The 24,173-nt window shown below is 34.5% G+C and overlaps 1 protein-coding gene and 1 long non-coding RNA gene across 4 annotated transcripts in view; one reads left to right on the top strand and one right to left on the bottom strand.

Moving 5' to 3' along the window:
- The window catches only part of LOC105210093 (TBC1 domain family member 4), a 42,621-nt gene extending 23,005 nt beyond the window's left edge, over window positions 1-19,616 (bottom strand). For all 3 annotated transcript variants that reach the window (XM_011180834.3, XM_011180835.3, XM_011180836.3), the window contains exons 1-2: window positions 18,214-19,616; window positions 4,176-4,664 (exon numbers count right to left, since the gene is read on the bottom strand). In XM_011180834.3, the coding sequence (XP_011179136.1) occupies window positions 4,176-4,664; window positions 18,214-18,333 (609 nt within the window). In that variant the 5' untranslated portion in view covers window positions 18,334-19,616. The remainder of the gene's footprint in view (window positions 1-4,175; window positions 4,665-18,213) is intronic.
- On the top strand, window positions 425-23,106 carry LOC128919818 (uncharacterized). Its single transcript, XR_008469956.1, has 4 exons — window positions 425-757; window positions 1,084-1,344; window positions 22,398-22,509; window positions 22,589-23,106. It is a non-coding gene; the product is annotated as an uncharacterized LOC128919818 (long non-coding RNA).
- The last annotated feature ends 1,067 nt before the right edge of the window (window positions 23,107-24,173 follow it).

The raw sequence follows: 24,173 nt of genomic DNA, 5'->3' as shown, positions 1-24,173 counted from the left end.
TGGAATGCAACTCTGCTACTCTCAACCTCTGACAGAAAGTGAATATTGTATCCAAGAAATTTGTAAAATTTCACTGTGCTAGCACTTAAAATCAATCCTTTCAAGAATAATGTCTGAGTTAAATTATAATGGAGAACAAAATATTCATCGATTGAAACATAACAAAGGAGACAAGAATCTTCAAAAAGATCAGAGTTCTTTTCATTTGGAATCGTGATGGAATATTTTCATTTATTCAGTTTAAATTGCATAATTTTTAACATAGAAACATATTATCTCATCAAAAACCCACTCAATACTCAAAAAATTACTATGAGTATTTCGGGATTGCTGTATCGAATGCGCACTCTCTCAGTTTGTGTAAATGTTTACGTATCTCTCATTTTTTTCACATAGTACAAATGCACTCGTTTAGACCAAATGATCGGTACCATTCAGTGGCTATAAGTGACAAGATGAGTCGTCAATGACTTGTCCCCCGCAAACGTGAGTGATTTGTGACCGTTGGTAAGACAAAATATAAGCAAATTTCGTGCATGTTATGTAAACAAAGCTGTGAAAGAAGGAATTCTAAACAGATCTAATACAAGAAAATAAAATTTAAGGAAGTTTAAAAAAATAATAAATAAAAATAAATGAAATCTCAATGAGTTAAAAACATGATGAGTAATGATTCTTATAAGCAAACAAAGGAGATTTGGTACTAGTGAATGTTTAAAGCAATATCTTTTGGATCTTATGATGAGGAATCTGGAAGGTATTTAAGTATTATGAAATGTATTACTAAGAACCGGCGACATGACTTGAAAAGGCGCATGAGGTTAATATATACCATTTGTGAATTGGGCAACAAGACGTTATTAATACATAATTTGGGTATTTCATTTGATATTGAATAGTCTGTTATTGAGATCGTATTTACATATGTCACCGATATTTGATTTATTTTTTAACCAATTGGTGATTTTTCAAAACCGTTGCTTCTTGCCATTGAAACTCGCGGTTCAAAAATGCGTAAACATTTTCCTGATGGCCTTAATGTTTGTATTGGATTATTGTTTTCTTCCTTATTGTTGACCAAAGTTCAATTGGCACGATCAGACGAATTTTATATGAAGGGAAGATACAAAATAGCAAACTACGTAAATCACTTATATCAATTTGTTGCACATATGTATTGGCACTAAACAAAGGAACAGAGCAACGAATGGACTTTAGCTAAGGTCATTGAAAGTAAAATTAGATTTTCGGCAAATATATTCATATCAACTTTCTGTTACGACGAAAAATACATGAGACACGATCGGAGCCGATCGTGCGGCTAACACGTGATCGTCAAAAGCGGTAAGTAAATAAATAAATAGCTACTTGTATTACTAGGTAAACATTTCTTGGCACTAATAAAAGTTGTATTGATATGCATAAAATTCTACTGTGACTCCCGCCAGTCTGTCGTTTCTTAAATTTTTACAAACATACTATTGATTTATATTAATTTGCATTTATGTAGACATATATTATACATTGTATACATGCATATGTATGTATTTATGCCTATACTCGATGTATATACAGACACTCTCACATTCAATTGAAGTGCATTGACGATCGCCAGCGTTTGAATTCAACTTTTCGTGATCGCAGCCAATTTAAATTGAACAAATTGATTTGTTATGCACAATTTTCATTTTAATTTTCTTTCAAAATGTCTATTGCACTACACATGCTGTGAGCTTAAATGTAAAACAAATACATACATATGTATAACCTTGAGTAATCAGACAAAAGCGAAGGAAATTTTGGTAGAAGACTCATTGCCGATCGGAAATTCTTAGTCTTACTTCTGATGTCAACAATCTAAGTACTGGTGGAACACTATCGGTAACAGGCCAGATAACCCACATTTATGTATAATAAAACGACAACAAATATACTAATTGCTAAATCAGCTAAAAAATTAATAAGTTATGCCTTCATTGCTGCAACATAGTGTTGAGCAACATAAGTTCAATCAAAAATACAATTCTGCACCAACTTATGAAATCTTATTCTTTCATACAAATTTTATTAAAAGTTCAAACTACTGCCTTCCAAAAAACAGACGCCAACGAATATCCAAAAGACAGGGAGAGAATACGTGTAGTTGCTCAATACCAGTGAAAGTTTCTTATTGGAGTTTCCTTTTAAACTTTTTAAAGTTATTTCGGAAATTGACTTTTCAGAATATCGAACTGAAAAAGGGTGCACATACACACATACATACAAATGTATTTGTGAGTTTTTTTCATGTGTGTGCGTGTGTGTTATTGCATTTGCTTTACATTTGCATATGCACATTCATATAAACTTGCGAATACGAACTCAATTTGCCGCCACCCAGCAGTCATTGTCGGGTGTTTACAACTTGATTTGTGGGGCGTTAACCAACTTGGCGCCACTGCATGCAGTTCGCACTTTTTATTTACTTATGTATATACATATGTACATATACATATATGTGTATGCAAATTTAACTGTTTCTAGCGTAGCACAAAGGATTTGCATAGCATTTAGTATTGGTGCACAGAAAAAGATGGCACACACATACATACATATGTATGCATGTAGATATATGTATAGTCGCATTCATGTACAACTGTATATTTAGACATGGAAATTACAGTGAATATTTGTCTGCCAGTCGTTATGTGACTCTACAAATATCACAAAAAATTGAATGGACTCTTCCGCATGAAATAGTGATTATAGCTGGTATCGCTGTCGTAAGCTCCTGGCTTATAAGTGTAAAACCACAAAAATTGTATGAATTTTTTATAACATTTTACCATTGGCGTGGAACTTAATTCGATTTTATTTGGTTTAATAATTTTAGAAAAGTATCTTTAATTGCTAAAATACTAATCAGCTTCTGTCAACCGCTTTCACATAATTTTTAAAAAATTTCGTAATTTCACAATTTTTCAAAAAATTTTAAATTTGCATCGCCTATTTATAATATTTCTCATACTTTCACAGGATCCCAGTTATGAAATAAGAGGCTAATTAGAGGGATTGAATCTCTTGTTATTTCGGCACTGCTTGATTTATGCCAGTTTGATAGTTCGATTTGCCCCTGAATGTAAGCTTAATTCCAATGCAGTCCTAGAATGGTCAGCGGGATAGTCATACTCGTATGTACATATGTATGTAGTTAAAGAAATGGAGCCGCCTAAACTGATATAACCACTTGCTTTGATAACCATTTTTTTATTTGATAAGCTTGTTTGCGGTATCCTAACTTTAAATGCTGCTCTTGTAGCTAAAAAATACTATTAAACTCACACTTTTTCAAATCGAATTTCATTACTCCGATCTAATGCTTTTTACAAGTTGTTTATTCTCACTCTCCAACGCTTGACGATTCGAATATATTTTGCTCACAAATATTTAAATTAATGTTGGATAAAAATTTAACATTATTATTCTATCACAAATATTATGGCCCCAATATGTTACCATTTTTCACTTGCATTAAAAATTCACACTGTGCATACATAATATTTGCTTAAAAGAGGTCATTTCCAATACAACTGACACCCGCCATTCGAAATGCTATTAAATACTGTAATTCAAGAAATTTTAATTTATTTCATATGGACTTACATGTGTATACTCACATGCAAATATTTGCATGTCCTTTTAATGGACTAAATTGCTTTTTAAATACGGGGTCGCAATCGCTTGTTGTAAACAGCGGAATTACGAGTGTGTGGTTTCTGTATTCTACATTTGACCTTTTTGCAGTAAATTTATTCAAATGTTCTTTTAGAGTAGGACAAATTATGCTGACCGAGTGAATTGCTATTTTTTGAGGTCGAATCTAGTAATTTGAAAAAGAAATACTTCATATGAAAATTGAATCGAATAAAAAGACTATAAGTCAAAAGATATTTCTAAACCAAAATAACAAGAATTGAAAAAATAGTGCAAGGTTTAGTCACTCAAAGCGAAGCAATGAACCTTTTCTCACAAATAAAATAAATTCGATTCGATGAGTTAAAAGATTTGGGTAATTTATGCTTTTCGAGTTGAAAAGCTTCGCTAGAAGAACTTTCGAGAAACGACGCTTAACGAGATTAATATGTGCTAATAATGCTGCATACATATTCTTACATAATCAACTTTCTTTCACTTACCTCCTCAACCGCTTCACATTCGAATAGATAAATATGCAATAACGGGTCACGCGGATCCTTCATTAAGTACACCAGGCCAGTGATGGGACCGAGAAATTCCATGAAATTATTCGCATTTCCGCCATTAACCGTCTCGTTAGTGCCACCATCCACGCCATTTGCGGCAGCCAACGCCGCCTGTTCGCGTTCACGCTCGCGCTCTCTTTCGCGCTGTGCCGCGCTCGAGGACAGTGAACCATACGAAGTGGAGGTGGTTAAGGCACCACCTGTGCCCGTTGATTTCAAGCCATTCGCATTGCTATTGGTGGCGCTGCTGCTGCCACTGGTGAAAGCCTTCAACTGAAGGAAACCGTTGCCGGCGCTTTTCGTGTTGCTCTGCTTGTGTACGATGCGGCACATGCCGACAATATGCTTGAGCGGATGACTGAATTGTAACTCGAAATCGGAATTATAAGACTCGAGTACGCCATTTTCGATGCCAACGGAGAGCTGGAAGAACGGAAAGAATGGTTAGATGCTTGAAAATACGTGGAGAGAGGAAATAGCAAGAAAATATTTATATTTAAATGTGAATTTGAGGAATGTATGCTGAGACTGTCAGTGCAACGTGCTGGAAAATATGTTCAAAACACGCACGCGGCCGTGTTGCAGTCATTTACCTACATATGCGATTTCCACATCGCTTGCCGCATTGCAGCAAGCCGAGCGCATATTATGATGGCTTAGCGAAGTATAAAATAATAAAATAATACGGAGTGAGTAAGTAAATAATGAAAGCAGCCAGCCATGAGGCACACACCGTTACGCACAGTGCCACTGTCATAACAAGTCCCTAAATGGTCCCTGCCTAGTTATGACGCAGCTGCATCCTTGCTGCAGTCAGCGCACAAAATTCTCCCCACACTCAAAATGGCTGTCAGACGACAACGCCACTTCACAGCGAATACATGTATTTTTACAGTTCAACCAACAACAAACACAAACCCACCTTGTTGTCTGCCTTTGAGTGGCAAAACTTTTCCATTGTCGCATTATTCAATAATCTCATTTTCGCTTGAAAACAATTTTACCTCTTTCGTTCTTCATCCTGCGCGCTGTCATCATTTAAAACGACTTTGTTTTTTTAAGTGTTTTTTTTTTCTTACTTCTTTCTGTCTTACTCATATAAATTAATTGAAACAAAGTCCTGCAAAAAGTGGCAAAAACTTTCATAATCACTAAAGTGCAAGTCTGCCACCGAATTGCGCTCAATTAAAAAGCGGAAGGGCGCTGTCAGTGTTGGCTTGGACGGCAAGCTTTCCGCTTACACGAGTTGCTTGCCAACTTTGAAGTGAAATTTAATTTTTTTCGCAGGATATGCGCGAATGCTCAATTTCCTTGTTAGTTTTTCACGGTTTTTCAGTTTTTTCCCCTTTTTCGATTTCGATTCGTTAAATGTCAATTTAGTATCAATTAGTTTTGAATGGTAGTGAGCACTTTTGCAAACGAAATTGGAAAAGATATGAGCGTTCAAGTTTTGTGAAGTAACTTTTTGAAACAAAAAAGTGAAATTGTTACATAAAAAAAATCGTTTAAAAAATGTGAAATGATATCACTGTGATAGTTTTTTTCCAAAAAAAAAAAAAGACAAGACCAAATTCGACGGTTTCCCCCTATTTCGGGTCCTACGAATCGAACTGCATCATTACTTTTTTGAGTTACAATCATGGTTTCATACAAAATTTTTTTTTGAAGTTTTTCATCAAAGTGGCCCATTGTAAGAGAAAGGCACTTTTTTCTTCGGTCTCTAACTTTTTTAATGTTGACTTTTTTGGTAAACTTTCTTTGGCAAAGCTTCTCAGAATAAGTCTGTCTTTAAGTTCTTAGAGGACTGTAAACCCCAAAATCAATGTTTTTTGTGTCCTTATAGCCAATATGTCGAAAAAACTGAAATTTAATCCATTTTTTAATGTTTCTTCCCTCTATCTCTATTCTCTGTAATCTATGCTTAAAAAAAAAAACTTTCTTTGGCAAAGCTTCTCAGAATAAGTCTGTCTTTAAGTTCTTAGAGGACTGTAAACCCCAAAATCAATGTTTTTTGTGTCCTTATAGCCAATATGTCGAAAAAACTGAAATTTAATCCAAGGAACTTGCTGCTCAAAATGGTCCTTGTGATGGTGAAAGAAATAAATTTTTAAGGACATATTCACACCTATTTCTTCAAAAGCGTCTACCATGTCATATACATATTTTTTCCAATCTTCAGACCGGTGCATTCCTAAGCAATGGTTTATAATGTGATGGGGTGTCACTTAATGTATAAGTATCAAAGGGTAAACATTAAAAAAATGGATTAAATTTCAGTTTTTTTTACATATTGGCTATAAGGACACAAAAAACATTGATTTTGGGGTTTACAGTCATCTAAGAACTTAAAGATGGACTTATTCTGAGAAGCTTTGCCAAAGAAAGTTTACCAAAAAAGTCAACATTAAAAAAGTTAGAGACCGAAGAAAAAAGTGCCTTTCTCTTACAATGGGCCACTTTGATGAAAAACTTCAAAAAAAATTTTGTATGAAACCATGATTGTAACTCAAAAAAGTAATGATGCAGTTCGATTCGTAGGACCCGAAATAGGGTGACTATCACAGTGTATTCTATATATTAAGAATTCCGTTACTTAACACTGTCAACTCTGTTAAACCCCTACTTTGATTGAGTTCTACGTTTTTCATACAAGGGTAAAAAAAACTGATGCAGGTTGTCATGTTGAAGGTTAAAATATTGAACAAAGAATGAGGGACCATTTTTCATATGTTTTTCTGAAGACCAAAACCAATTTGAATAAGATTTTTAAACGAATTCAAGTGGATAAGCCCTCGCCCTAAGTGCATTCTTTGAAATTTGCCATAGTATTTTTTTTGCTCACAAAGTGGAACGTTTCTAACAAAATGTATCAGAGTTGGTTTTTTCAAAATATACCGTTATATGTGAAGTTGGCCTAAAAAGTGTCAGTTTTACACTTTCCATGAATGTCGTAGAATATTGGAAACGAATTTTGCTGAGGCAATTCAAGTAGTATAGGTACATTTTCCAACAGGTGGGTAGAGCTTCACTCATTTCTTAATTTTTATATGTGATTTATGGCTTTTGTATTCTAATTTAAAATCAATAACTTTATAATAATCAATAAAATACTTTATTGCAGCTACAACTCAACTTACCGACCATAATAGGTACACTTACAATATTTTCACACAATAAAGTCACGTATACATATCTACATATATAAATATATATTTAAATGCATGTAAATTGAACTCGATTGCATAGTATATAGTAATTTAGTTAAATAATTGAAGAGTGTAGTCGTGTATTTGAATAAAAAAAAAAGAAAAATGATTGCCACGACAATTTGTGACGCAAATTGCTAATGGGAACTGGGATGTTGCCACAGCACACAGTGTTGAATACGATTATAACTAGCACAACGAATACGTACAATAAAACACAATAATTACAACTTGAACAATGCGAGAAGAAAAACCTTCACATAAAGTACAGTTATTGTACAATAGACAATTATAATTAGCCTACCGACTGTATATGAGTATAAATGCATATGTGCCTAAACCTGTATACGCTTAGATTTCTTTTGAAATAATATATATTTATTTCGAAAAAGGTTTTGGAACAAATATATACATATGTGCAGCACGTAAAGGCAGTGCCGGAAGATTACTAGACTCATTAGTCATACTACATGACGCAAATTGAAGAAAACTGTATACGAAAGAGTAAATAGTCTACGAAACCAGGATCATTTTTATTACGACAAGTGCTGTCTATATTTTCACTAATTTAAACGAATCTAGTTTCTACCACAGCTGGATTTCTGAAAAATCTCCAGAAGCTATTGTAAGGATCTACTTAAAGATCATAACATGAATAGGATTCAAGAAAGCAACACAAAGAATATATAATCCAATATATTAAGAGTCGATAGAGTGAGAACTCTTCTAAAGATTTTTTGATTCATAAAACATCTTTCAGAAACATTCAACTTATATAATAAGAAATATATTTTCTTTCGACGTGTCTTCGGCTACCAACTTTCATTCGGTCAAATAAAATACATGCACATACATATACGAACGCAGTTCGAATGCAAATTACAATCTCGCCATCTATTAGTGTCTCTAAGGTCACTGTCGTCTATAATCTACAACTTTTATAAATATAATTACAAATAATAACTAGTGTTGGGTTTGCGATAACAGGTTCTTACTTACAATGTGTTGTGCAAATGTACCACCTTGTTTGCGCGATATCAATGTAAGAATATTACATTACAAAAAATAAAATAATAATAGTTTTAGAACTCTTGAATGTAGCGGCTTTGGTTGAAAAATGTCATGATTTTTAATAACGATATCGGTTAGTAATCAAGAACTGAAACGTGAAGACCGTTATTAGTTCTCGAAAACACTGAACTTAAGGAACTGATTTTGAACGAATGATTCTCAACGATTTATAGAGCGATTTCCGGAACGTAAACGTTTGGATCATGGATCCAGATCAGTTAATAAACGTCGGATCAGCTAAGCTAGGAAGTACGTTTTTAAGTCCTCTATTAGACGCTCTGTTTGCAAATATACGCTGGCGCTGGTAATTTTAGTGGAGGATCCTACAATTTTTAAGGTACCTTCCGAAAATTAATGGATTACTTTTTATCTAAAAAATACTCTGAGAAAAGCTTTTGTCATTAATTAGATTTTAGTTTTTTTTAGACAGAATCTCATTGTTTCTTGAAACATCGAGTGCGAGTCAATTGACTATTAGTCCTTATTTTTTTCAAGAAGGGCATGCTAAGATAGTCATTTGGAAACCATATCACGTTCTGTGACGTTGATAATTATTTACTCGGCTTTTCACTTCTTTTTCTTTTTTTATGGAGTCATGAATACTTTATATATGCTTACACCGCCATTCAATTAAGTTTTTATACTTGAATTCAATGTAAGAGTGAATTTAAATATTTTTATTATCGACTAATGAATAAGTGAGCTATAAAATTGCAACATTAAAAAGCACTTCAATCAATTTTATTACAAAATAGCGAATGAACGGCAGTACTATGTAAGCAAATAAATCCAATTTAATACATACATCCGTGGGCATAATGAAATTACGAGGATCTGTGGTTTTCTCACAAGCTTAATTAAAGTTCATTTTTGTGACAAACAATGCATTAACTGTAAATCCGAATGGAATGCAATGTGAAATCTGCGAAAGCTACTATGCGGCGAGTGGTTGTAGCGGAGCAGCAGAGTGAGAATGCTGGTCTATGCAACCGCATAGATAAGAATGTATTTATGTACAGTTATTGTTCAAGGCAACAACACAAAAGTTGGCTTTCATTTCGAGATGAGTTTCATTACAGTATTTTTTCCATTTCTCCATCAATGCCAATGCGGTAAAATGTCCTGCATGAATCACACAGATATCCGAGTATGTGGCGAGAATGCTGTAATGAGACAATGGAGACACATCGGTGCTTGTACATATGTGTGTATGTGAGCTTTGAAAGTTTGGAAACAAAGGCAATGAGCAAAAATTTACGTGCTCTTATTGCAACAATGTTGTCATTCATAAAGCCAGCGAGCGCAACGAAAGCAAGCCACAAACCAGTAATGTCGTCGAAAGGATATCTATTTTTCGCTATTTTTGATGCAGCCACTCTTGGCTCGAATAATTCATAGCTCGCTGTTGGTGTGTGGACGGACATTTCCTGAATACAAATGTCAGCGCATCCGAGAGGCATCAGCAAATGAAAAGCGAACAGACCGCTGATGGCTATGAAAGCTGAGGTTTCGATGACATTTTTTTTCTGTGTGTTTGTGGATGATAATGAAAATGAAAATGTTACAACTATTGTGTGGCCACACAATGCTAGAGATGCAACAAAGAGATTTTACTGTGCCAGTGTAGGTGGTAAACATAAAATCATACAAACTGTAATAGATATTGGATAACGGTAAGTTCCTGCTTACACGACCGCCATGATTTTTATAAAACAAGATATTTTTGAACTTTTCTCATTTAAAATAAAATAATCTATAATAAAAACTATGAGTTTGATGTATGTATGTATCTATATTTAATTTTTATATTTCTGCAACAAATTATGCAAAATAAGCAAAAAGTAAGAAACACGTGACCCAATGTGCCATTATTTTGAACACCCATATAGAAGCGTCACACCATGGAGACTGGTATGGTACGCGCAGGAACGTTGACTAAACACACCCACACGCCAACCGCTAACTAAGCGAGGCATTCAATTCACCTGCCGCTAGAGTTTACCCACCCATCCACTGCGCCACCCAACCAATCAACCGAAAACAAATAAACCATCAGCTATTCCACCAATTCATCTGCTGCCACCGGAGTAATGCTGCGCATTTTAATGAAATCCAACAACAATGAATGCGGCAAAAATGCAAGCAAAGCGCTTTGAGCGGCTCCGGCTCCCAATGGCAGTTATATTCGTTATTTACACGCGTTCATTTCACGTCCGTCCGCAAAAATATGCTCTGGAACAGCGGGACGAGGTCGAATGGGCAACGCTGCAAATAACTTTTTTTTTCAACATTATTGAATTTATTGCGCGTTGCAATGGAATAATTGCTTGGAAGCGTTGGGCACTGGAAGGTGGAGTTCAGATTTTAAGTTGAAATTGAAATTGAATTGCCGTATTTAAGCAAGGAAACCAAATAAATAAGCGGTTCAAAATTTACATTTTTATAATAATACTTCTAATTTTTTTTTATTAAATTATTTCTAAATTTGTGTTAGTTGTTTAGATGTTGGAACATAAAAATATGTTTTTCAAAAAACATTTCAAAAGTTATAAGTTTTAACACTTATATACACACTTCCGTACATATGTATGTACATTCCCGTTTCTTGGGTTCATTTTAAAAAAGTAAAATGAGGAAAATTCAAACATGAAATTATATTTTATTTGCAATGAGCACCTCTAGTCTTTGTTGTCCGTTGTCTTTCTCTCTGATTATGAAGGCCCTAGTGCGAGCTTGTATATTTCTAATATTTTTTTCTTCAAGCCGTTGCACACACGCTCCGGACTCGACTCTCAAGCGCGTACTTGGGAGGTTTTGAAATTTTGTTTCAGCAAGCAACTGCGATCGCTCGTTACTCGACTCTCTGCTAAGCGATTGCGATGCGAAGAGAATGACTTGCAAGACGATTTTCAGTTTCAGATTAAGAGTCTCCATCACGGAGTCTTTTTGATACCCTCAGCTGAGAACTATTTCCTCAAAGTTGAGATTCTAGCAAAAATATAGCATATGTTACTCGGGGTGAATGTAGCTTTCCAATGGTGAAATAATTTTTGAAATCGGCACAGTAGTTTTTGCGTTAATTCATTACAAACATACACACAAATCTTTCCTCTTTATAATAGTAGTATAGATTATAGTCTGGAACAAATCACTGTTAACTCACAGGTAAACTCCTTACAAAATATTTCCAATTCCCCTTCCATTTCCGTTTAACCCCACAAACAACATTGAAATGACAGAAAAAGAGGTCAACACTAAAAACAAAACCAAAAACGCAAATAAATAAAACAACGGCAAACTAAAAAAACACGCAACTACACGAGCTATAAACTAGTGTCCAACACACTTGAAACTGTTTATAAAAAGATGGAAATTGTTTTTTGCGGAACTTTAACAAGGCGGCACATAAGGACACGTAAGTGCCAGGCAACGCTATAAAGTCAATGGCACTTTCGAAAGCGCCAACTGTAATCTGAAACTTTTACGCAAAGTTTGAGTGTCATGCATAGCAAGTGCGTTAAAGGGTCACAGGTCAAAAGTACGTGCGGCGCCTTAAAGTATGCAAAGTCCCTATTAAAATAGCAGCAAATATACATATATAAATAAATGGCTGGAGAACTATTACACGAGTATATATATTTAGCATGTTGTGTTACAATCTAGACATTCCATTCATGAAACTTAGCATGCAATTCTGTTCCTGTCTATCAGATGTAGTAATGAATTTCGAATAAAATAAAGAAACTGTGTATTTTATTATAAGGAAAATAACATGAATTGGAATTTTATTTTGCTTATATTGAGCAATCTCTGGGTTCGCTTTTTCGTGTCAATGAAATGAAATATTTTTTCGTTTAGAATTTAAAGAATTTGTTCAAAGAAATCTTAAATGAAACCTTTGATACTTCAAGCTTCTGAATCAGTTCTTCTCATTCGCGTAAAATAATATACAAGTTCGTTGTCGATGCCACAAACTTTTAAAATTTCACAAAACATGTTCTTTGCGCTCTAAATTAGAACGTCTCATAAACACCACAAATAAAGTAATATTTTAACACATTATGTACAGTTGCGAACATTGAAATAGTAGTGCCTATTGGCAAACAGAATTTTGCTTTACATTTTTTTTCTTTTATGATATTGTCGCCGATCATTATTATTGTTATATTTTCTGAGGTTTAACGGCCTTGTTATACAAAACAACAAGTGTGAAACACTTACCGTTACTATTTTATAGCTAATTATATTACGATATCTGTTTTTTTTTTGAGCGAGCAATAGAATAGTAGTGAAAGGTGGGCTGATCCAAAAAAAAATATTTTTTCTACAAAATATTAAATTTTATGATACAAAAACTGAGTTCCCTGTTCTGAGTTTCTTTGTTATTCAATGAAAAATTAAAAAAAATGTGACTGTACATCTTTTAGTGGGCCGCGGGAAGCACTGTGGTGAAGAAAAAGGATAATTGATTCAATCTCTACAACCTACATGGAAGTGGAACAACTTGTAGGATGTTCAGACAAAATGATTCGCAATGTAATTATATATAAGAAAAAATACGAACGCAAAAAAAAATACGGCGCAAGATGGATTATTTCTAAGCAGTGTCTACGAAAAGTCGTAAGATGCGCTAAAACTCGACCTCCAATGTCAGCTGTGGAGATTTGGGACGTACTGAACCTGCCCTGCGGTGTTCATACAGTGAGAGAACTTCTATGTGAACATAATTTATATGCTCGCAGTCCTCTACAAATACTGTTATTAAAAAATATCATGTAGCACGACGTCTTAAATTTTACCAAAGAACAACTAACTTCACTGATTGAGAAATGGCGCAACATCTTGAGGATCGACGCCTCGAAAGTGGTTCAATACGGCGGAAAAGGGTAGTATGTAAGACGTCCCTTTAATACGGAGGACGACTTTAGAATCACCACAAAAAACTTTGAAGCATGACGGTTCGAGTGTCATGGTTTAGGGCTATTTTTTCTATACCTACCTTTGTAAGGTGTTAGGCCCAATTCACAAGATTTCTGACATAATGAGCGAAACGCATACGAGGATATGAGATCCGCTGAAATGGATATTGCAGTAGGATAATGACCAGAGTCACACCACTTGAGTGGCAAAGGAGTGGTTTCGGGTCAATGGAATTGAGTTCATGGATTGGCCAGCTCAATCCCATTGCAAACCTTTTGACAGACGTAGTGAAAGTCGTGTGGAATGATAAACCCAAAAACAACAACGAGTTGTGGACCGTAGTGCAGCAAGCATGGAGTGCATACCACTGAAAAGATCCCGGGATCTCGTAGGTTCCATGAAGAGGTGTTGTATAGCTTTTTATCAAAAATCGTGGTCATGCTACCAAGTACTAAGATTTCGTATAGAACAAACTTGCAAAAATCCTTCATAATTTTCTTTTTTTATTTTTATTACTTCACTACTATTTTACTGCTCTCCCTATAATTTTCACACATAAACACATCTTTGTAAAAAAACATATTTTGCACCTATGCAAATCAAAATATTTTTATTAATTTATATAGCCTGGAAAATATACTCCACTTTTGCATTTAAATAGTTGTTAAAATTGTTTGGTATTTTATATAACTCAAAGATATATGAAACTCTAACACCCACTACTATTTCACTGCTCGCAGCTGTAAGTATATACTATATGCAGTGCTTAAAGCTTCGTCATGGATTACAAAAGTCGTTGGAATTATTTTTTACATTTGTTTGTCTGTCACTCACATTGTTTGCAAATGTGTCATAAAAAAGTTTTTTTTTTTATATTACTTTTATTTCTCAATACGCGTTTATGTAGATCCATACGCACATTAGCATAAACTTGGCGAGTGTTTGCCACCTTCGCCGCTAATATAAAAAGACGCCACGAAAATACCCGTATGAAAAGCCTCAATTTCAATTTCATTATGAAGACATAGTTTTGTGGGCGGCCATTTTTTTGCCTCTAGTATGTTTGTTCTCTTTTCTTTTTCCTTTTTGTAAATAACGGTGTTTGTGGTTTTCTTTCTTTGACTCATTTTACTGCTTTATTATATTAACTGAACAGCGTATTTTGTCATTTTCGCCCACTTTTCTACTCCGTTCCTTATGTTTTCATGCAAAATTTTGTGTTTTTAGACCGTCAAATTTATGCTGTCAAAACACAAACGCTATAATTATGTGAATACTCAGCAGGACAAATGAAATATCCAGAAAGTAGACATACATATATAGATATATCTAAATGAGACTAGTTCACTTTGTAACAGTATAGGGCGGTTCTTATTTTATTCATTCCAGGAGTTTTTATCGGACATCCCGCATAATATTATATTTCTATAAAAAATGTTGTAATATATTTTGAACCACAAATGGTGCAATTATTGACATTTTATATTTGTAACGAATACATAACCTTATTGTCCAAAATTGATAACTCATTGTGCCATTATTTACCATTCTGTTACTCTTTTCACCACTCAATTTTATGCTTGGCAGTTTTTATTACAAGCTATTTATGTGCTATGCAATAATAGTAGTAACAACAACACCTTCTGAGTTGTTTTATGCAAATTTTATATTCAATTTCGGTGCTAATGTATGAATTTTTACCGGTGGCTTATTTGATTGTGGCACTTGGCGCGGCGATGTTTTATGTTCATGTCGAGGACAATCTTGTTATACGAATATATTGGCGCTCTACTAAGAGTGCTACTGAAGTATGGCAAGAAAACAAAAATTGTGAACAATGGCAGGCGAAAATGTTGAGTGAAAGGAGGAGACAATTGGACTTAATGTAGTGACGTCAACTTCACTCGATGGCAAGGATCGATAATTTTGTTTTTATACCAAAGAAAATTTTCACATACATATTTGCTTATGCATAAATTTGTGTTCATATTTTAGTGTGTATGTATGTAGTTTTGTATATCTGCTAACATAAAATTGTGGTCAAACATAAAGTAACATAATAATAGAATAGTCAAATAAAGCGGTCCACATATATATATACCGTCAAATACATATATTTCTACTATATTCGTTGTGGGGAAGAAGGAGTGTAGTAAATTGGGCAAATATAATGAGTAGTCTATTTTTAGATGGAGAGAATTCATTAACAATATATTTTATTTATGTCGTAACAAGTAAGGAAAGGCTAAGTTCGGGTGCAACCGAACATTTTATACTCTCGCAATTTATTTAGAGATTTACCTATAATTTCGGTGAAAAATTACCCTTAGGCACTGAGTTCTTCATGTTTTATATCAGAGGTCTTGAAAAGTCATGGTTCGATTTTGACAATTTTTCCACAAGTGATGTCACAGCTCAAATACAGTATTTGTGTAAAGCTTTATTTCGCTATCTTTATCGGTTCCTTATGCATACATTATAAAGTGAACGAATCAGAAGGATTCAAAATTGAGTTATATGGGAAGTAGACGTAGTTATCAACCGATTTCGCCCATATTCCACCAGTGTCATCAGGGTGTCAAGAAAATATTATGTACCGAATTTCATTGAAATCTGTCGAGTAGTTCTTGAGATATGGTTTTTCACCCATAAGTGGGCGACGCCACGCCCATTTTCCATTTTGTAAAAAAATCTCAGTGCAAAATTTGGTGTTTCTGACGTTTCTCGTTAGTGAGTTAACGCACTTTTAGTCAGTTTCAACCTAACTTTTGTATGGGAGGTGGGCGGAGATTTCTTTCATTTTTGGACTGTATAAGGAAACGGCTAAAAGAAACGACTGCAGAAAGTTTGGTTTATATAGCTTTATTGGTTTGCAAGATATATACAAAAAACCTATTTGGGGGCGGGGTCACGCCCACTTTTCCAAAAAAATTATATTCAAATGTGCCCCTCCCTAAAGCGATCCTATGTCCCAAATTTTATTTTCATAACTTTATTGATGTCTTAGTTATAGCTCTTTATGTGTTTTTGGTTATAGCCATTTTGTGGGCGTGCTAGTTGTCCGATTCCGCCCGAACCTTCTTATGGTGCCAAGGAACACGTGTTCCAAGTTTCATTAAGATATCTCAATTTTTACTCAAGTTACAGCTTGCACGAACAGACAGACGGACGGACGGACAGACAGACATCCGGATTTGAACTTTACTCGTCACCCTGATCACTTTGGTATATATAACCCTATATCTAACTCGTTTAGTTTTAGGACTTTCAAACAACCGTTATGTGGACAAAACTATAATACTCTCTTAGCAACTTTTGTTGCGAGAGTATAAAAATGTGGGTGTATTGAAAATCTGGTAGGAGGTATGTGCTTGCCTACCAAATTATACAGATAAATTGATTAAATGTGAAAGGATGTATGCGGAAATATTTCACTATTGACCTTATATTGTTAATAAGGATAAGATGGTGGCAATTTCTCAAGCTACATATCAATATTCTTATTTCGACCAACATTTTTAAGCTCTTGAAGGTGCTTATATAATTACAGACAGATATATGTATACCGCTATTATATACAAACATACATATATCTGTATAACTTTTTATACATAAAACTACTTCTGATATTCTCAGTTGTAAATCCCCTCTCAAACAAACTTCCAATTCTAATGCGCTTTATTGTAGTTATAACACTTTTAAGGTTTCCCAACACCACATATCCTACACATCCGCTTTAGCTTAAGCCTGTACTACACCGCCATCTAACTGTTAAATCCCTCGACACAACGAATTACCACTGCTACTCACTTTCATCGAAAGACAAAGGAGAAATAAAGGAAAATAATAGGTACAGCAATAACATCAAACGTGTTTATATCTGTGTTTGTTGTTGTTGCTTTGTCGCACACTAATGACTACAGATTTTCTCAACAGTGCAAATTGAATTGGTTCTTAGTGATTATATCCTGTGGCGTGTGTATTTAATCATTTATTCCACAACACACCACAGTTTATGCCCAACGCTCTACGGCTCCGACGACCAGTGAGTGAGTTGTCATAAAAAGCAAAGCGGTTGCCACTTGATCAATGCCAACAAGGCTCATGGTGTCAATGCCAGTGGTTGGTGTTAGGCGATGATGTTGGTGCTGGTGTGTAGGGAGGCATTCAACTTTACTAATCATTTTATGGTTCAATGCGGAGTGTTGAAAGAAGGGGTGGTGGCCACAAAAGCATATCCATGGTGACTTTTTGATTAGAGTGTAAGGGTGTTTGTGTGGCACTTAATTAGTGCGGAAGATTGTCTAGATTTATGGTTATCCACAAGATGAATTCTGCAGGTAGATTTTAATTATGTCTATATGTATTTATACTGTTTTAATGAATATAAACAATTTAATACTACGGATTGTGATATAAATGGATAATTAGTATAATTTATGGAAAATATTGTTTATCATAACTTAAAGTTTCTTCCAAAGAAGGAATTAATACTAAATAAGATTTTGTTAATGTATCTAAAGTGAACTCTCTTCCTTCTGTTTTTATCATAAAAATAAACAACATTTCCCAGCAATTTTGGGAGCTGACAGTTCTTAGATAGATGTAACATTTCTTTGTATTCAAATTATATTTGCATCATCGTTGTTGTTGCGGCTACAGTAAGGCTGCCTAAATTTTTTTCGAAGTAATTAATCTCTATATAACACTAACTACTTATTATCACAAACCTAAATAATTATTTACATATATACATAAGGCATAATAACAATTACCTTCGAATAGCTTTCCGTTGAGCGAATATCATTTATTGTCCATGGCAACATTGCGGCGGAGTAGCGCGGATCCACAGAAGCACTGCCGCGGTATGTTAACGAAACAAGACGCGTCTTCATGTTGTATGCAAACGTAGTAGTATGAATTCAATAATTATAGATGCAATAGTAACCGAAAGAAAACACTTTAAACCTCTTCGGCACACATACACATTTATTTATCTACACAAATTCAATTACGGCACCAAATAACTTTAATAGGTTTTCCACACAAATCACTGTTATCTTAAAGTTATTTAAAGAATTCGAATACTTTTTGACGCGCATGACTCATCTATAGCAGTGAGTAAAAGAATTGTGGGCGTTTTGTAAAAAAAATGCATACACAGAAGAATAGGCAGTTTTAGTAGATAATGGATTAACAAGTTTGAGAAAACTGCTGGTACGTGTTGGTTTTCTACATTGATGGCAGTAAGGATAATGGATTAATACATTTATACATGTAGATATGACAAAACATATGAGTGTATCAGTTATTATCCAAAATATGTAATTGAGCACGCGACTACTGGAATTTAGGACAAACGACAACAACACATGTAGCAACTAAAACTCAATACTAACGTAATAGTGTTGTTTCAGTGAAATTTTTGTGTTTTCATTAATTATTTTGTTTAATTCATTTGCAAATACACTGCATAATTTATTATATCAGGTGGGTACACTTTAACAACTCTTGTGGGTCCCATGTAACTAGTTTATTCAAAACGCAGCTGACCGTTTCATTTTTGGCGAATATCGATTTTTCATGAATTTCGCTTCTATAGCAATGGGTGTCACTTTGGCTTCTTATATACGTTAGCAATACTCCACATATAAAGGGTGTAAGAGTTTTCCTTTCATTCCCTTAGGACGCGCACTCATTAGTTTACGTAAACGGGAAAGCAGCTTTAAGTACGTCACTTTATGCACTAGAGTCACTATTTGTTACAATTTACTAAAACCAAAACACTTGCATTCAAAAGGATTTACAACATTCGCTGTATATAAAGTATATTCTCCTTTATCATTTATGAGTTACACTAACCATATCCTTCGCTTTATATTTTTTCAGCAAAATTCCAACGCTATTCATTCATCCGCACCATTTGTACACAATGAGAATCCACTGAAAACTGCACTTGACCAAACATGACACCACAGTGAACAGTATGTCTATGCGATTTTTCTCTACATCCTTGCGCACTAAACTACTTTGCGAATATTTCGCTTTTCACGTTATCCTTTCTCACTAAGCACATTCCTTTTAATAAGACTAGGTTTATGCTACCCAAATTGCTTGAATTTCGCGGCTTTCGGCGCAGTCGCGGTTAATATTGTTTTTATTTTGCTCATTATTTTGACGTTTCTCCATAGTGTTGTAACAACCCTGTTATTAAAAAAACAATAGAATGTCAAAAAATATTTAATAGTAGAGTCATAAACCAATGCAGAGATGCGGTAAAGAGTGATTCAAAGTAAAAAAAAAAATAAAATAAAAGAAATACTTTATAAGTTTTAAATGGAATCAAGAATTGTAGTAATTTAATTTATTCATGTTTTTATAAATTCAAATAAATATTATGGATGTACAATGAATCTGTTAAATGTTTACACAACCGAGTTGTATACATTTTTAATTTTTATTCTTGTGTACTGAATGTAGGAAACAAATGACTTCACTACAGCCTAAAATCATGCAACGATATTCGACATCAGCGGCAAACGCATTTGCAAAGGACGTTCAAAGAACGTATATGTAATTTAATTAATTATGTATACATTCTTTGGTTATAATTCATATTAACAATACAACGTATTCAATAATCGAAAAAATCTGCTAACTGCTAAAAATATCGAAATTACTATAAACAAGCTTTCTAAAGTCATCAGCTGCGTTCAATTGGTATTCCTTAAATTAAAATTAAATTAAATTTGTCTATTCGGGTCACCCTGTGTAGGTGACGTTGCAATGTCAACTTGCATCTATGCAAAAATGGCAAAGCAGCAGTTTGTTTGTATATGTCGCGTCCGCCCTTCATGTGCGCCAAAAATAGACAGCAAACTTTTAAATTTATTTTTATTCAATTAATTTTTGGTCTTTGACTGGGCGAATATGGCATGCAGTCGCGTATCTCAGTGCAAAGCATCTACTGCTGCATTGACAAACGGGAAAAGTGCATATAATAAGTATAAAAGTATATATGTATGTATGAATGTATGTATATTCAGCACGTATGCTACGCATATAAGTATGGCTAATTAATTTGCGCACAATCGCAAGCAAATAAACGTTGTGGTTGTTTCAAAAGGCTTGCGTTCGCATGTGGAAAATAATGAATTGTTTGACTGAAATGAGTATATAATGTATACTGACAAAATATATACACAATCGCATTTGTATAACTCTTTTTTGCATTCATACGCTTGGTAATTTATAATTAAGTGATATTATGGAAAACAAAAGCAAAAGGCAATAGAGTACGACTGATAAGATACCGCTGTTGGCTAGTATTTACAAATGAATTTTTGTACACACATACATATGTACATACATATGCGAGTTATTTTATTTGTATAGCATTGTATATATATTTGTTAGCACATAAGACTGTTTGTAAGTGCTTGATTATAAAAATTAAGTATCTAAAAGTGCATGTGTATGCACATTCCAACATATCCATATCTCTGTGCGTCCATATGGCAGCCGCCTGTAATTTAATCACTGCAAACGATAGCGAACCGGAAACGAGGAAGTAGAAATAAAAGAAATACATAGTAATAAAAAGTAGTGCTTGCCAAACACGCACACAAGTAGTTTGTTAGATAAGCATATCATCAAAGGGGAAATTTGTTCCTGTCAATGGAACTCGCTTCAAATAGTGAATGATTTTTTTACTACTCATAAAATATTTCGCCCTTCAAAATTGTTAAATTTGTACAGTATTTAGGATTTCGAAATCAAAGTATTTATTTATTTGCTTTGGTATCCCTGTAGGAAATGTCTACAAATGAAATAAAATTTATTAAATTATCAAGAAATGTGAAATAGTATATTCAACAAGTAAAGAAGGGCTAAGTTCGGGTGTAACCGAACATTTTATACTCTCGCAATTTATGTATTTAACTTTATTTATATTATATAAAACACAATTTGACCCACATATTCATCGTATACATTGTATAAAGTCCATTGAAAGTTGGAAACCATAATATTAGGTTAGAAGCACCGAGGTCCTCATGTTCGATATATGGGGCCTTAAAAACCTATGGTCCGATTTCGGCGCCATTTCTTATGTGAAATTTAGTGTTTCTGGCGTTTTTCGTTACTGAGTTAACTCACTTTTAGTAATTTTCAACCTAACCTTTGTATGGGAGGTGGGCGTGGTTATTATCCGATTTCTTTCATTTTTGGACTGTATTAAGAAGTGGCTAAAAAACGACGGCAGAAAGTTTGGTTTGTATAGCTCTATTGGTTTGCGAGATATATACAAAAAACCTATTTGGGGGTGGGGCCACGCCCACCTCCTAAAAAATTACTTCCAAATATGCCCCTTCATAGTGCGATCCTTCATAACAAATTTTATATTTATTATTATTTATTTTTCCATAGCTTTATTTATGGCTTAGTTATGGCACTTTATGTGTTTTCGGTTTTCGCCATTCTCTGGGCGTGGCAGTGGTCCGATTTTGCTCATTTTCGAAAGCAACCTTCCAATGGTGCCAAGAAATAAGTGTGCCAAGTTTCAACAAGATATCTTAATTTTTACTCAAGCTACAGCTTGCACAGACGGACGGACGGACAGACAGACATTCGGATTTGAACTCCACTCTTCACCCTGATCACTTTGGTATACATATAGAACCCTATATGAACAAAACTATAATACTCTCTTAGCAACTAGTATAAAAATGGGACAGTATGAATGAAAATAAGTTTATACCGTTATACAATTATTTATTTCGGAGTCGAAGAGTAATTACATGACTTCACTTTGTGTTGCAAATGGGAACCAAAAATCAAGTAGAAATAATTGTATTTTTTCTAAACTGAACTTCAACTTTTTTAAATAAGTCGGAAATTAGTTCAGTGATTATAATCGAGAAAATTTTAAGTTGTCTTTATTTACTTTTATTTCCCGCAGGGTTTGTAAGCAGACAATTTCCTACACTTAAACCAGTAGCTGCGCCAAGTGTTTATAAATAAACAGACGGGGGCTGTGGTGTATGTGGCGTTGGTGGCGGCATCTACAGCAGGTAAATTGCCTTTGATCAGACATATGTACGTAGACATATAAACACACTTCGCCAATTCTATAAATATCACTTTTTCCAGTCGAATATTTTGGTTTTGGTTGCGGTGCTTCAGTGGGTAGGGAGCTAATATTGCGACTTTATTAGCTGTCGAATGAAACGGAAACACGACCTTGGAAATTTCGGTACGTTAACAGTCAAGCAATAGGGAACTATAGCACATGAGGGCGATGCTTGTTTTTAATTTACTTCACAGACAAACTTACATATGTACTATATATGTGTGCTATCAATTTATAACTCTTTATATATGTAGATATGAGAAATATATGTACTTCAGATTCTATAAGTTGAATTTTCCATTTCCACAGTCCATTTTAGATCGATTGATTTTTAATAGCTTTTTCGGCGTATTTGCTTTTAAAACAAACCAATTGAGTTCACAATACCTTGAACTCCTTACACACCAAGGAACGATTTCGAAGCATTTATTGAAAAGCCCGAAAGAGCCGCTTTTAACGGTGTAATAACAACAAGCTTCGACCGTTTAGTTTCTTATGGTGAGTCATAAAAATGTTTTAACAGTCGAAGAAAAAGTTTGCCTCGAAGGAAACAACGTCTTATTCGTAAAAAGACTTAGACTCTGCATTTGTCTATTGAAAGAAGAGTAATCTCGATGGAATAAACTGTTTAGATATCCCTCTTTTACCCCCTATACCCTACATTGAAGATCGTCACTTGTTTGGACGTTGGATTGTAACGTAATCGCTGTGATTTAGTAGAACTGTCAGCCGGCGCATGCCAAAAAACTTTAAATGTATTCTCCCTTTTCGTTTCTGTTTTTGAATTGTTGATTAATCCGTCACTGTGCTGAGTGTAGGACAAACGAATCCAAATTATTTATATTGGCTAGGGTGCGTATGGCAATGTATGTATGTGATTGGCGTTGAACCGTTTAGCCGGTTAGAGCCGAATCGATGAGAGCGCGCCACTCCTATCTTTCCTTCGCAATTCGGCGCCAGTTGGAGATTCCAAGTGTAACCAGGTCGCTTTCCACCTGGTTCCTCCAACGGAGTGAAGGCCTTCCCCTTCCTCGGCTTCCTCCGGCGGGTACTGCATCGAACACTTGCAGAGCTGGAGTGTTTTCATCCATTCGGACAACATGACCTAGCCAGCGTAGCCGCTGTCATGGCAATACTTAACTCTGATCCGTAAAAAGGTTGCGAGGAATGTATTGTCAGTTAGGATACTTTACATTATTGAAAGTTTTTAAAAGCTCCCATTCACACAAAGATAGAATAACCCGGGGTCAAGTAGTTCCGTGTATTCTGCAGATTAGTGCATTATTAAATAACACACGCAAGTCGAATTTCGTGAATACAACACACCCAGTTTCCATTTAAGCATGAATAACTCTTTATTTCAACCGAACCAGTTGACCGAATGCAATCAAAAGTTCATGAAAGTTGAACCAATTACATACATACTCGTATGTATAACAAGTAAGTGTGAATGATAGTCTAATTTTATGCTTAATTTGCTCGAAGCGAGTACGAGATATACTTATTTCCGTACAAAGAAATGCCGACGTCATCTTACATACATATACACAAACAAGCAAACATGTGTAATAAGCGTATTTTTATTCAATTAACTCGATAAGTAGA

Source organism: Zeugodacus cucurbitae, chromosome 2 (assembly GCF_028554725.1).
Source record: "Zeugodacus cucurbitae isolate PBARC_wt_2022May chromosome 2, idZeuCucr1.2, whole genome shotgun sequence".
Lineage (NCBI taxonomy): Eukaryota > Metazoa > Arthropoda > Insecta > Diptera > Tephritidae > Zeugodacus > Zeugodacus cucurbitae.
Note: the sequence above shows the minus strand (reverse complement) of the source record. Positions and strands in the feature narration are given on the sequence as shown.